This window comes from Penicillium griseofulvum (assembly GCF_001561935.1).
Source record: "Penicillium griseofulvum strain PG3 chromosome Unknown contig_15, whole genome shotgun sequence".
NCBI classification, from domain to species: Eukaryota; Fungi; Ascomycota; class Eurotiomycetes; order Eurotiales; family Aspergillaceae; genus Penicillium; species Penicillium griseofulvum.
Genome location: NW_024467436.1, coordinates 35,240 through 50,202, shown reverse-complemented (window position 1 = coordinate 50,202; position 14,963 = coordinate 35,240). Strand labels below are relative to the sequence as shown.

The 14,963-nt window shown below is 47.4% G+C and overlaps 5 protein-coding genes across 5 annotated transcripts; 3 read left to right on the top strand and 2 right to left on the bottom strand.

Annotated features, from left to right (window-relative positions):
* Positions 1-303: 303 nt before the first annotated feature.
* Positions 304-1,934, top strand: PGRI_094080 (uncharacterized protein; the record flags this gene model as incomplete). The annotated part of the gene is made up of 2 exons (XM_040797121.1): positions 304-347; positions 395-1,934. 2 exons carry the CDS (start codon positions 304-306, stop codon positions 1,932-1,934), a joined length of 1,584 nt encoding a protein of 527 aa, XP_040649932.1.
* A 954-nt stretch (positions 1,935-2,888) lies between these two features.
* PGRI_094070 (MDR family MFS transporter) lies at positions 2,889-4,686 on the top strand (the record flags this gene model as incomplete). The annotated part of the gene is made up of 4 exons (XM_040797120.1): positions 2,889-3,038; positions 3,109-3,488; positions 3,542-3,968; positions 4,018-4,686. The coding sequence occupies 4 exons, from the start codon at positions 2,889-2,891 to the stop codon at positions 4,684-4,686; spliced, it is 1,626 nt and encodes a 541-aa protein (XP_040649931.1).
* Positions 4,687-4,986: 300 nt separating this feature from the next.
* PGRI_094060 (SDR family oxidoreductase) lies at positions 4,987-5,835 on the bottom strand (the record flags this gene model as incomplete). Its single annotated transcript, XM_040797119.1, has 1 exon — positions 4,987-5,835. One exon carries the CDS (start codon positions 5,833-5,835, stop codon positions 4,987-4,989), a length of 849 nt encoding a protein of 282 aa, XP_040649930.1.
* Positions 5,836-9,107: 3,272 nt separating this feature from the next.
* cdpNPT (putative dimethylallyl tryptophan synthase) lies at positions 9,108-10,274 on the top strand (the record flags this gene model as incomplete). The annotated part of the gene is made up of 1 exon (XM_040797118.1): positions 9,108-10,274. The coding sequence occupies one exon, from the start codon at positions 9,108-9,110 to the stop codon at positions 10,272-10,274; it is 1,167 nt and encodes a 388-aa protein (XP_040649929.1).
* A 2,671-nt stretch (positions 10,275-12,945) lies between these two features.
* On the bottom strand, positions 12,946-14,494 carry gliC (cytochrome P450 monooxygenase gliC; the record flags this gene model as incomplete). Its single annotated transcript, XM_040797117.1, has 3 exons — positions 12,946-14,176; positions 14,227-14,411; positions 14,489-14,494. 3 exons carry the CDS (start codon positions 14,492-14,494, stop codon positions 12,946-12,948), a joined length of 1,422 nt encoding a protein of 473 aa, XP_040649928.1.
* Positions 14,495-14,963: the final 469 nt, after the last annotated feature.

Here is a 14,963-nt window from a genome sequence, read left to right as displayed (position 1 = left end):
AGTATACGAAAAGCCACCAAAAGAGCCCATCACACCACCAGATGACGAGTGAGAGTAACTATGACTTTCCTCCTATTCTTACTTTCAGTATAATATCCCTAATCAATCTAGGTTCTACAAGGTATGCCTTATATAGCAGTATATATGTAGGATTGCAGACTAATATTTTGGGTGGGCTATGAGACGAGCCCTTTCGTAATCGTATTTCTCGCACCCAACTCCGATCAGCCCCGCATTAGGCGGATCTGATTATTGTCCCTCCTTAGACGCGATTCCTTCAAGATTCCATGGACTCTGTTGAATATGGACCCCCTTTCTATTATCTCAGCGGTAGACCTTTGCTTCAAGTGAGTTATGGAACACAGTCGTCCCACTCAAACTAACCATATGTCAGATATGGCACATATCTGGTCCAATTATGCACTGACTTTGCAAACGCCAAAGGCGATTATGCGGAAAAGTTCCTCCGTGTAGAAACTTACTGGATGAGGACGGAGCTCCAGCTGAAGGTCGTGCGGAGTATTGCTCCCGAGCTCAGCGAAAAACATCGCAGGATTCAACATGAGACTATTGCAATGCTAGCCACCAAGTTGGAGATTGCTATCAATAATCTTGAGTCCATTGTCAAGCGTCGTCCTGCCGGGAACAAAGAACTGGATATACGTCGGTGGAAGTATGCGCTCACGAAGGAGAAGATTGACAGGACCATCGAGGACCTCAAAGAATGGCAGTCACTATTTGATCCATCATGGTATTTGATTATGAAGCTCACGGACAATAAAGTCGATTCTGGCCTAAGCACATACGAAAAATCTTCTGCTAAACATTTCCAAGACCCGATAGCTCCTGCGCAGGCCCTCAGAAGAGCCCTGAATCCGAGAGCCGCGAACCCTCCATCGGTTCGCCTCTCAGCGGACTTTCTGATTTCGATCAACCCGCAAACAATACCATTTTGCTCAGCAGAAGTCGGCAGGAGGCCGGAGAATGGTCAATCGCTTATTGTGGAACGAGTCAAACCTTTGCCAGGAGCCAATATCAAGGATATTAGCAAAGATATACGAGATCTTGTCAGACGGCTGTCTAAGTCAGATAGCATGGAATTTGGTCTCCTCAGCTGCAAAGGATATATCGCACATCGAAAACCGGGCTCTTCACAATCTACTCCAGATGCATTTACTATAATCTTCCGAATGCCCGCAAAGCATGTTCAACCCCGCACTCTCCGTGCTTGTTTCCAAGAGATGAGCCACACCCACTCACTCTCTGACCGGTTCAAGTTGGCGAATGAGCTTGCGAAAGCAGTGCATTCCGTTCACCTGTTTGGATTTGTTCACAAAAACATACGACCAGAGACAATCCTACTTTTTGGAAGTGACGAATCCTCGCTTGGGTCTGCCTTCCTGATTGGATTTGACAGTTTCCGCATGGCCTCTGGTAAAACATTGCGCAAAGGCGAAGCATCGTGGGAACGGTGTCTTTATCAACATCCCGACCGCATAGGAACTGTTTCCTCCAACGATTATATCATGCAGCACGATATCTATAGTCTTGGTGTATGCTTGTTAGAGCTGGGACTGTGGGAGTCTTTCGTGTCATACGAGTCAACCCCGACAAGCAATGACAATGCTTCAACCCCTACTCGCGCTTCTATTCTGGGAATGGATCGAGGTGTATATTTCCAAAAGCATCTCCTCTTCTTAGCGCAGGGCGAATTGCGGAAGCGAATGGGGACCAGATATTCCGAAGTTGTTGTCACTTGTTTGACATGTTTGGATCCTGAAAATGTCGACTTCGGAGCGGAGGCCGATTTTGAAGATGATGATGGCATTGAAGTGGGGGCGAGGTATATTGAGAAGGTATGTTGCTTCAACCCAAGTCTCATGGAAAATCGATCCCTAACACATTACCTGGAAGGTAACGATGCGACTGAATAGTTTGTGCGTTTGAGTCAATAGTTCCACTTCGATAGAGTATCCCAGTGAAAAAGGGGGCAGGATACATGTGTCCTTTATACACAGCAAGGCTCCGTTTTGACTTTATTCATGTGTGTCAAATAGCCATCTCCATCATTCGGTCGATTGGGATGGGGACATAATGAGTTATAAAGTCAAATAGAAGCAGATATTCAGGGGACCAAGCAGGGTTGTCAGTCTCCATCAGGTGACATGGATCTTTCAGGGGTGGAGCGGACAGGGAAGGTGATAGGTCTGTTGCAACGGCCGCCAGTGCAATGGATCCATGGGAGCTGTGGACTATATAGAAGGTTAAAATATCATCCATCAACCTTCTAAGAAAGTAGTTTGAAACTTATAACTCAATAATGTGTTGTATTAAAATATGTTTACATCTTATTAAACAGTCAAGATTGTGGCAAGGGTAAAGACCAGCCATGAAGATCATCCCTAGCCTATGAATTTATGATCTACTGTGCATACTGCATAATATTGCCAAATTGTACTGCATACTTTATATTTTATCCAAACAAGTAGCCTCAGGTCACATTAAAGCAATACAAGGCGTATGCGACCTTGGCGTTCTTGCCAATCCAATAGTGCGGATCTTCGAGTGACGTTCTTGTCGCACAGAGAAATACATCATCAGCCCCCCCTTACAACATTAGGTGCATTCATATGGTAACCTCAGCCACCCAAGTCTATGGCGAGGCCAATGAGAACTTCAAATTAAAGAATGCATTTCAATTGTGGGATCTTTCTAATGACTTGGCTCAGCTGCAGCCACACAAACAGTCCCCTGCAGGACAATGTTGTAGTCTCCCTTTTTCCCTGCTCGGAATGCAGAACAAAGAAATAAATTGTTATCAGAAGAGACATGTCCCCATATTCTAATTTTCTGTTGAGCATCGATTCCATTTTGCCCAACCCATATCAATGGAGAAGATATCAAGTGATCCTCCTCAGCAGGAAATTCTACGTGATGCACCCGATGAAGGGGGATCGCCATCTAGCCCTCCGGCCAGCACCTGGAAGGTGGTATCTCTCACCATTGCGCTATGTTTAGGCATCTTTTGCATGTCGTTGGTAAGTGGAATGCTGTAAACAGTAGCTAGCGGCCGAAGGACTGTCCATTAAGGCTGACCATTTTGTCTAGGATGTCACAATCATCACAACCGCAATTCCTCGTATCACCGATGATTTTGACTCACTAGACGACGTGGGCTGGTATGGCAGTTCCTTTCTTCTTACAACCTGCGCCACTACTCTCGCCTTTGGTAAATTCTACACATTTTTCTCCACGAAATGGGTATATCTATGTGCCCTCTTTCTATTCGAAGTCGGTTCTCTTGTTTGTGGAGCTACTCCTACTTCACTTGGTCTGATTTTGGGTCGATGCATCGCTGGTGTGGGTGCTGGGGGGATCTTCTCCGGGAGTCTCTTGATGATCGCTCAGACTGTTCCTCTGCATCAGCGCCCAATCTTCACGTCCTTACTGGGTAGTATGTACGGCATTGCCAGTGTCGCTGGTCCTCCGTAAGCCAAATTCCTTTCTTACTCTTGTTTCTGCTGTCTCCTAACTGGATTAGATTGGGAGGCGTGTTGACAGATCGTGTCACTTGGCGTTGGTGTTTTTACCTCAACTTGCCCATTGGTGCTGTCACTGCAATCTTCGTCCTGGTGTTTTTCCAAGCCCCCGACTCAGTAAAACGACGTCCCGAATTCCGCAAAATGGTGGGCGAGCTAGATCCTCTCGGCTCGTTCTTTTTCCTACCTGCCATCGTCTGTCTTCTCCTGGCCCTCCAGTGGGGAGGCACTCAATACGCCTGGAACAGTGCCCGAATCATCGCCCTTTTTGTTCTCAGTGGTGTCCTCATGATCGCCTTTGCGGCTGTTCAGATTTACCAGAATGAGAAGGCCACACTTCCACCACGTATCATTTGCAATCGAAACATCTGGTCATCAGCCGGGTATGCAATTAGCCTTAATGGTGCATACTTTGTCTTCATTTACTATGTATGTTGAGTCCAGCTCAGTTTCGCGTTCGCTAAAGCTAACTTTCTAGCTTCCTATTTGGTTCCAGACAATCAAGGCGGCCTCGGCCACCAAATCAGGTATAATGAACCTGCCGAGTATCATCACAATCATTACCGTCTCTATTGTATCCGGTACTCTTGTCACCATATTCGGCTATTACAATCCAGTCATGATCATGGCCTCTGTCATAGCAACAGTTGGGGCTGGCATGCTTACTACCCTGAGTGTAGACTCGGGGAGTGGCGAATGGATCGGCTACCAAATTCTATTTGGAATAGGCATCGGTCTCGGAATGCTACAGCCATTTATGGTGGTGCAGAATGTGCTAGACGATGAAGACGTCCCGACTGGTACAGCGGTGGCAACGTTTGCGCAGACCCTGGGAGGTGCAATCTTCATTTCTGTGGGTCAGAATGTCTTCCAGAACCAATTTGCGCAAGCCATTCACTTGGAAGATTCCTCGATGGATATCGCCGAAGTTCTTGCAGCTGGTACAACTACTTTACGCAAGAACCTTCTAGCTGAGCAGCTGCCAGCGGTGCTAAGATCCTACAACACCGCTATTACCCAGACCTTTTACGTGGGAGTGGCTTTGGCAGGGATTTCCCTCTTGGGAACCATCGCCTTGGAATGGAAGTCGGTCAAGAGGGCAAGGGACAGCACACCACCTACACCCACCGATGATGAGGCGAGTTGAGTTTGCATGTGATTTGGTGTATAGCTATATATCAGAGCTTAACAATACCTTGGCCTGACTTTTACAAAAAACAACAATTTATCGGGTCATATACATCAGGTTCCGAGGCTCGTTCGATCCGTTCTCGCTATTTCAAACTTGAACGTTACAATAATACGACCCAATGTCCTTCCCTTCATCGGTCATGGTAGCAGCTACTAGAGAGTAGCATACTGAAACACCCCAAATAGGCCATTGTATGCCCATAATCTCTCTCCCCTTCCTGAAAGAATCTCGACATAGGAACACCGGCAAACCGTTTCATAGATCTGGGTTTTGTACGAGTCTTTCGACTTCATCCAGTCCCGTCAAACTCCTGGCAGTGCCATCAAGTGCACCGAACGGGAGCATACTACCAATCCGCACTAGCCAAGCTTTGGTGCCCCTCCAAATAGTAGGAGTGTTGCTTTTTAGAAGGTCTGACACGACAGCCTTTGCCCATTCCTGAGCCGGCATGCCATCACCCTCGAAGATGTTTCCCCGAATCGTGCGCTCCACAATTTCCTTCGCATCTTCATAGATGGATCCCTCCGGCAAAGAAACTGCGTTCTGTTTTCGTTGATTCTTTTGGATATTCGATTCGACGACTCCTGTTTTGAGCTCCACGACCCTAATACCAAAGGGTTTGAGCTCTAGCCTCTCCGCATCCGAAAATGCAGCCATTGCAGCCTTCGATGCATTGTACGCAGATTGAAATGGCACGGTACACAAGGAAGCAACTGAAGTGTTGTTGACAATCATTCCCTTTGATTTCAGCAGCAATGGCAGGAATGCTTGGGTGACTGCCAAGTAGGACCAGACGTTGAGGTCAAATAATTTCTTGGCGTCTGGAATCGAAAGGTCTGACACTGGCATAGCGTAGCCAGCCCCCGCGTTGTTGACTAGGATGTCTAGATCGGGTATGTTGCTAAGACACTCCGCAATTGATTCACCCGACTTCACGTCTAACTGAAGTGTCCTAATACCTTGCGAGGCCACGTCTGACATTTTAGAGAGGTCTCGGGACGTGGCGTATACCTCCAGGCCAGCTTCATGGAAGGCAATCGCGAGTGCCGCCCCTAGACCGCCATCTGAACAACCGGTTATGAGGACTTTTCGAGTAGGCGACATGAGTCAAATTGTAGCAGACTTTGGTTACGCCTAGTCCAAACAGATATTGACAGGGAAATCCATAGGTTATATATTTGCGACAATATCGTGACGTCAGTCGAGCCGAATAAATGATCCATGTTAACCTTGACTCTGCTGACAGCTCGGTGAACTCGCGCTAAAGCGCATATACTTTGCTGTTTTTGAGTCATGCTAACACCATGAATTAGTACTAATTAATTACTATGTATGTCGCTCACTAAACTAGTTCAATATCATTGGAACCCGATGAGGCGAGAGGATCCCCAAAACGGCCCCACTAGCGGCTCTGTGGGAGCATGGATCTTCCTTGGCATATCTTGGCATTTGAGTCAGTATGTCGCTGCACGTGTTTCCAAGATTTGACCTTTCGTACTGCACTAGAAATCTGATATCACATGTACAGAGACATCTTCTCTCCACTTTTTGATATACTCATAGTTTTGGTGTCTGGCCTCTCCTTCCGTCCCAGATGAACTGCATTCACTCAATTCAACACTAAAGTCCCTTTTGACCAAACCTTCTAACCATTCATGTTCCCAAAGTGGTTTTTCATCAGTTCGAATACCTTCTGTGAAAAATGTCCATGAGAACAAATTTCGCGTAGCAATCTCAGAGAGCCGCTCAGTCTTTTCTTTCTTCAATTGAACTGGGTTCGGGCGCATCTTTGGGATAATGATTGAGATGGCCCTTGCCGCCCAGGCGCGAAGATTCAAAAGATGTTTATATGCAACAAGCTTTAAAGACCTCATTAGAAGACATAGTGCTGTAAGACTGCCTAGAAAGATAATACTGCTATGTTGCTGAGTGGGTCGTGTTAGCCAGAATAGGTACTTGAATCGCACACGTGGGGTAATCTTCAACTCACCGTATGAGCCAAGCTAGACGCCCAAAGGGGACCTTTTAGCATCACCCCACAAGCAACTCCTGTGAAACCCCAGATTGATGAAAGTGAGATATGCTTGAACGGCCTTGTGAAGGATTGTGAATCATTTGGAATTCCAAAATCAATTAATGTCTCCCTATCTTTACACTGCCAATTCCAGGAATCATAGATGAGCCCGTGACCATAAGAGAGATGAAGTCGGACTTCAAGGGAAGTGTGCTGGATATCAACTTCGCCAAATGGTGCATAAGGGCAGAGTGGTGGAACTCCATATGTTTCCGATAGAGTGTCCGTCAAGAATAAAAGACGGAACTCATCTTCTCTAGATATCATGGTCCTTTCGCCGTTTTTGTGGGATCTAGCAAGGCGATGGTTAAGGGGATCCATAAAAGACTGAGAGACTGCGTCCAGGTTACCCCTTCAAGGTAAATTGTCGGTAGGAAAGATGTAGACACTTGGAATATGCGGGGCAAAAGGCCGGTAATCGTGGCGCCTAGCCATAGTGAGGCTAAGTTAGGGCGCCGTTCAGATAGGGCCCATATAACGGGAAAGGGCTGTTTTTTCTGGAAGAGCGCTAGGCCAATTTCTTTGATAGCAGGACCGAGCCATTCACTAGCCAAATTGCAAGGAATACCCGGCTCCCAGAGTCCTCCAAACAGACAAGAGGTAAGTAGACCCGATGTAGCGGAAAATGCCATGTATCGAGGAATATCATTAAGTGTAGGGATCTGATCGGCAAAGATTAATTCCGTTTGCTGGGGCGAGCCATGCCTATTAACAGGCCTAGGCAAAGCAATGGGAGCACCAAAGCAATTATGCATCGGCAAAGTCATGGTTGCAGCTAACACGCAAGCAAGTTGATCGAAAGCGTCGTGATGGCGGGCAAAATTGTGAAGATACTCTTGTGCAATCGCTGAAGAGGGTGGTGAGAGGTTGGGAAGAGAAGCTAGGACCTGCAACTCTGCATTGTGACATATCCAGAAAGAATTGCTGCTCAAATGATACTCCCACGGGGGAAGGTAAGCTTTATTCTCTCGAGTCAGGGTGGCCTGCCAACCACGCCCACCGGAGAGAATCGCAGCCCACCATCTCACTTCAGCGACACTATCGGATCCGGTGTCTAACTCAAAATAGCCACCAGTATTTGTGTCATGGCCCAAGTTCCATTGTGCCATATTGTCGGTGTAGACCACGGTGTCTTCACTTGATGTGCGCCGGAGTTCTACCAACCGCGCAGAGAGAATATATGACCAACCAAGTACGAATACAGCGAGGTAATTGCCAGCCAAGCTAGCCAGCGGTTGCAGTCCTGGCCATTCAGGGAAGTAGTCATTTGATAAATTGCAAGCTCCTGGTTTAGACTCTCCAATACAAACATTCCGTAGCGACGTCTTCTTGGTCGTAGGCAAGTCACAATTGGGGTTCAATATTGTACCAGGCGATGAGACTGTCCAAGTCGCATGACCTTCGAGAAAGATCGAATTATTCTTAACATTTTCGATGACCTGGGGGTTTTCCGGGATTGAAGGCGTATAATTCAATAGCGATCTGATTCTGCTGCAACGGTATGGAAAGTGGGCCGAAGGACGAGCAGAGGATAATGCGCGCCACGTCGACCGAGAGAGCGATGAAACTTGAACCGAAGCTACTTCTTGAGGACGTAGTGGATCATAATCGTTGGTCATGATCTTGAGATGATTGATATCTTTGAACATGGCCAGATGGTCCTACAAGAGAAATAGAGCACCCGTCCTTCCCTCAGTGCACACCGCCTGTTTGGGCATATGAGGTAGTTCAATGTTGTTTACCTGACCTCTAGAGCCTGAGGCCACCCGCCAAGAATATGCCTCAACCTCAGGACTTGCCTATAGCCATCCAGTTCCACACTACTACTAGCATCTATGGAACATCCTATACTTTCCACCTCGGGATGTGGGTCCTTGCCAAGTAAGGTCACCCTTTCCGGTTAGGACCTTGGGCAGATGCCAAGATGCCGATACATACGGAGTTCTAGTAGACCATTTTCGTATGGCGGCTATTCTTCTCCATAGTCATGTGGCAACGGATGTAACCATGCGAAGTATGTCGAAGTCCTTGCATAATATGATATGTCTACGTGCAGTATAACGTAAGACTTCGTACTCCGTACGGAGGATGGGGCTATTTACCCTGCATCACATACCAAGCGGGATTCCAATCATGACTGCATGAGACACGTCCTCTCGTTCTATAAAAATTAGAAACATAAGTTATTAGAATTGGCATGAGATATAGGACCAAGACCTTGCATTCTGGTTAACCTTTGTGACTATAGTTAACATCTCTAACTTAATCCTTTCTTGTGAAACGATTATAACGCAACACAGCAATGACAGTCTCTTCCACTGCTCAGCCTGTCAAGGCCTCTGTGTTATCGGCGGCAGATATGCCCCATCGAACCCTGAGCAAGTCGATGACCTTTGCCAATCTGGATCAATACCAATATTGGCACGCCGTCGGTCCAATGCTGGGAAGGATGCTCGCCGACGGCAACTACAGTATCCATAAACAATATGAATACTTGTGTCTCTTCGCACATGTCATAATCCCAAAGCTGGGACCATTCCCGGGTGGAAGAGACGTATACGAATGCCTACTCGGCGGCACCGGCACCGTGGAGCTCAGTCAGAATATCCAGAGATTGGGCCTGACTGCACGCGTTGCCTTCGAGCCCACAAGCTACATTTCTAGCACTGGAGTCGACCCGCTAAACAGACACACGGTACACGCTACCCTGGCGGAGTTGAGGGCTATCGGGTCTGCCAGCGTTGATATGGAGCTGCACCAAATGCTCGTCAGCGAGCTGACCTTGACGGACCGCGAGGAAAGGCTCATGTCTCCGGAACAAATCTCGGGAACTCCGTGGAAGACACAAATTCTGCTTGCCTTGGACTTGGGACAGACCGACATCACCGTGAAGGAGTATTTCTACCCTGCACTCAAAGGTTCCGTGATAGGAAAAAGCGTGGCTGAGTTGTGCTTCTCTGCTATTCGGAAAGTGGATACGAAAGGAGTTTTCGAGTCCGCCAGCAAGGCTATTGAGACCCATATGCAAAACCAGAGCCAGACCGACCTCTACTTTTTATCCTGTGACCTCGTCGATCCAGCAGAAACTAGGATCAAGCTTTACCTGATGGAACTAGACATGAGGATGGAAAAGGTTGAGGAACACTGGACAATGGGAGGCAAGCTCGATGACGAAGAGACATTGCTTGGGCTGGAAATGCTGCGAGAGCTGTGGATAGAGTTTGGGATTATTGAAGGCATGCGGAATGAGCCAGAGCGGCCATCGCTGCCTGGGGATCCTGACACTATTGTTCCCTTCATTATGAACTACGAGATGAACCCCGGCCAGCCATTGCCCAAGCCCAAGTTCTACTTCCCCTTGGTCGGCATTTCCGAGCTGAAAGTCGCTAATGTTCTCACTGCCTTTTTCGAGCGGTATGATATGCCTGAGCAGGCCGCAGTCTATCGAGATAATCTGCAGGGATACTAGTAAGTTTCCTCTCTGTCCGTGAAACGTGTCTTGCTAACATGGCTCGTGTAATATCAGCCCCAGCAAGGATTTGGCTGTCGCAACGGATCATCAGGCATGGTTGTCCTTCTCATACACCAAGAAGAAAGGGCCATACCTCAGTATGTACTATCACTAGTAGATTAGAACAGTGATAGCCAAGTCATGTTCGAATAGACATATGACCGCGAGGCTTTGATAGTGTTCGGTGAACGGCATGAGTGCATGGTCACTTTGTTTGTACGTATTTTAGGACATCCCACCAGAATGAAAGTTGAATGTCCTATAGAATCATTCGTTGTCTCAGATAGGTACTATAAGAAGAATTTAGATATTATAAGCTCCATAATCATTTTCCTTTGTGTGCTCAGTGTGATTCAGAGAGATAGCCCATGTTTCTTCAATTTACATGCCCATTTGGCATGGTTTTCTAATATGCCTTAGCATACCATTTTGGAAATAAAGTAATATCTCAAAGCTATAAATGTATAGGGACTGCTACTATCTTACTGATTTCGATAGCATTCCCCCTACATTATGCCTAGATGCCTGACTCTCCCCACTGCAGGTGCTCCTGTTGAAACCTCCAGCTTGAGACTCCGTTGCAGGCCTCATTGCATAGCCATGTGTCTCCTACTGCTAGCTATGAAGCAAGAGCTAGGTCAGTGAATTAGGCCCCCGATAATTTCCCACACGCATGATTAGCTTTCACTTAGAGTCCACTTACCTCGTTCGCTGTCCAGCAAGCAAATCACTGCCCGCAAGCGCAATGGATCGACAGTTACGGTATGCTCTAAATTTGCACTCACACGGGCCTTCCGAGGAGCCTGTTAGATTACAAAATAGCACACCGTTTCAATCCAGAAGTTTGTCTTGGCCTTGGTTGATCGAATGACCACGTGGACATGCGTCGGAGCCGGGCTCAGTCGAAACGCCGAATGGCTTGGTAGTGCCGCCCAGGCGATCCAGGCCTGCCGGTGGTTCCTCCAACCCGTTGTCCACTGGCTCATCACCCCCTGCAATATTGTTTGTTGTTAGATTCAGCTAGAACTAGACATATTCACGCCATTAGACTGAGGAGCGATCTGATATCCGAGCACATAATCCCGTGTTTGCTGTGCGCACTGTCCATGCCAGTGCTCCAGTCCCCTGCGATTCGTTGCTCGCCATTGGCAATCGCCCAGCCCGAGCCTCATCTTCATAGTGTTTAATATTGGCCAAGCCAAATTGCAAATCAACGCCCAGGACTTAGCATGTTCGTATAGTTATGGTGCAATATTCCATGGTGGATAATCAGGCCCCTGACCCACACCATACCCATCTATGTAATCTCAGCCGTACATCTTTCCCGCATGTCTTTGAACCTTCTCTCCCTTATGGGCGCTCGGATGCCAATCATCACCACAGAAGGCTGGAACTATCCCATTGCATGACTATTGTGGATGGGATGGTGAGATTACCCACACACACACACACACACACACACACACACACACATGCCTAAGTCTTTGTGTGTTATGAATCAACTTTGCTGCACGCCTCGACCAATGGGTTCTGATCACACCATCCATACTTAGTGAGGCACTCGACGCACCCCACACATAACCGCGTGGTTTGTCTCAGGGTCTCAGGGTCTCAGGGTCTCGATTATGCACAGAGACAATCCATGCACAGCTTATTGAAACGGCGATTTAGACCGGGATTCGAGATGGGAGATCGATACTCAATGGGGAATGAACAGCTCATGCGTCTCACTCATTTCGTCTAGTCGACTATGCAACTCGTAAAATTTATTCTTAAAGTAAAGTTATGATGAGCCAATCAGATGGGCTAGGGGAGTTCGAAGATCAACATCCACAGATACTTTAATGCCCTCGAGGTGACTTTAATTTCGAAATAAGGCGAAATGCATCAGATACGAGGTAACATCTGATTACCTGCAGTGATGCTCTTACCGCATTCGTATTAGACACGGCATGGGAGATCCCCCTTGCATCGGGCCCGACCCGTGATAGCCGTGTAGGTTGCCCGTTGCGCTGGCGGTCAATGCCCGACTTGTCTGGGCATCTTCCTATAACATGTTCTCTTGCATTCTTCCCTCATATTATGGAGTACAGACATCTTACATGATTCTTCAAGGCGTACTGCTGAGCCATTTTTGTCAGACCCTTTCTCTAACTAGGTTTAGTTCACTCCAAGCTGAAACCTATTGCCACATGCATTGTAGGATTTTTTTGGCCTCCTTGCTTGCATGCTTATGAACTAGAGACATTTCGTATGGAATCATTCTACGACTTCCTTTTCGGCGCTGCGACGGGGTTCTAGATGGTTTGTTAAATGATTACTGTAAACATTGCATCTACACACTTCTACAGCCAATAGGCTCACCTCGAAATTTCGAAGTAAGATTTCCAACACACCAATATGTCTTGCTGACTTGCGAGTGGGATTGAAAGCGAGAATTCTGAATAATGTACTTTGACTTAGCTAAATCTGATTTCAACGGACTGAAACGGAAACCATAACAAATACTCTTGTGCATATGGAGAGATATGAAGAAGTAACGGTCTCTGGAATTCAATCTATGGAGTATAGGGTATCTATACCCGTGTAGAAAACAATAAGATATGGGATGGGCAAAGTACGACAAATACTACAGCGCTTCCAAGATAATCTCCTGCTCAGCAACCTTGAACCACGCTTCGCCCCGTTTCTGATCATCCTTTTCATCCACAGTAGATTTTCCAGGGAGCTTCAACTCATAGTTCTCAACAGTGTACGCAACCAAAACCTTGAGGATCGTGTCTGCCAATGCCTGTGCAATACACTGGCGGGGCCCGAAGCCAAAACGCCAAAAGCGATACCGGAAGCTTGACCTGGATTCCTCTAAAAACCTCCCTGGGCGGAAATTCAATTTATCAGCGCCCCACGTGTCATTCCAGATGTTCAAGGCATTGGTGTCAACCACCATGAAGGTGCCACGGGGAATGCGGTATTCACCCACGTCACGGTCACTGGGCATTGACTGTGCGTAGGTGTAATTGGTGACTGGTTTCAATCTTGCAGATTCATTGATGCAGCTTGCCAGAAGGGTGGTGTTGCTAGCAATGTAACTGACCCAGGACTCTGCAGTTTTGTCAGACCGGGCTTTGGAGATCTCGTCTCTAAGCTCGGTCTGGAGGTCTGCATCTTCAGCCAGGAATTGTGGAATCCAGGAGAAGCTGCCAATTGTCACATCAATATTGGCGAATAATGCCTCGTCCAATGTGTGCATTAGCTCAGTTGGTGTAATCCGGCCTTGCTCGACGGCCGTATACAAGGTAACAATAGCACATGCCGAGGCATCATCGCGGTCCTTCGCATCGTAATATGCCTTCTGATTGAAATGTGCCCAACGAGTGTGAAAGACCTGCAGCTTTTTTCTTATGGCGGGGTAAAATATCTTGCTGATGGAGAAGAGTGTCAATCCTCCCTTGAACGCATATTGAAACACATCGGTGCGCAGATCCGTGATGAGTAAGAGTTCCTCCGTCATCTCAGGAGACAAACTTCCGTACAATAGGTCGCTAATAACCCAGAAGGGCAGAAGCTTGAGATCCTCGGCGGGCTTGATGCGCAGTGTATTCCCTCTTTCAGGTCCCATGTATAGCTCGGCGAAATGGCGAGAAATACGGGACTGGACGAAAGGAACGTATGCAGTGGGTTTCTGGGTAAATGGAGGGGAAACTACAGCATGGACTCTCTTCCAGTGTCCTTGGCTGATAAGTCCAACGCCATCCCCCACTAGATCGCCCATTACCCATCCACCATTTAGGTTTGAAGCCTTGTAGTGGTTGCCAGAGTCTTTGAAGACTGGCTTGATCTCATCCGCACGGGTCAAAATACTGTGCTTTTATTTAGCTTGGGTAGTTCATCTTGAGATTTGGGGTCTTACATTTCTGGCGTGAGGCCAACCCAGATACGATAGATAGGGCCATATTTCTCAGCCCACTGACGTGAAACGTTCTCTCCCTCTAGGAACCTGATACTCCCCCCGCCATCTGGAAACCGGTAAGGGTAAGTCGGGATGGGGGTTGTGCCGTCGATTGAATAAATTGGGTACCACCAGAGCAAAATCCTCTGTATTGATACAAGAATGAACACATGTCAGTAGTGTTATGTTGAGCTGATGTTTCTTCAACGCATTCCAAAGTTACTGACATTGATTATGTAGGAGACTACTCGATTTGACCAAGTATTTGGTTTAAAGGCGTGCCACACAGTGAGTATAAGTGATACAACTGCCAACTGCAGCGTAAGAAGGACGTAGTAACCTGACATAGTGTTGGGCTGACGTTGGCAAAAGCAGAAGCAACCAACCGAGTATTTGAATAACAAGTTTGAGTTGGATCTGTAGTCGATTGCGTGGCACGGATTATCCCATCGGTATGCCCGATAGACACGATCATATTGCAGCTCCCACGTGCGGCTGACGATCCGGGCAACATCAGCAAGTGCCCATAATCTTACATGTGCGGGCTTAATGCCCATCAGCAAGGGACAACTCACATGGTTGCATTGCGTCTATCCGGGCGCGTGGTGAATACGATATGCAAGGACTATGTGGGTGTTGCAGGTGTAGCCAAGGAGGAAGAATCACTGGCTGTCAGGTTTGGCTTGGCAGTATAACGA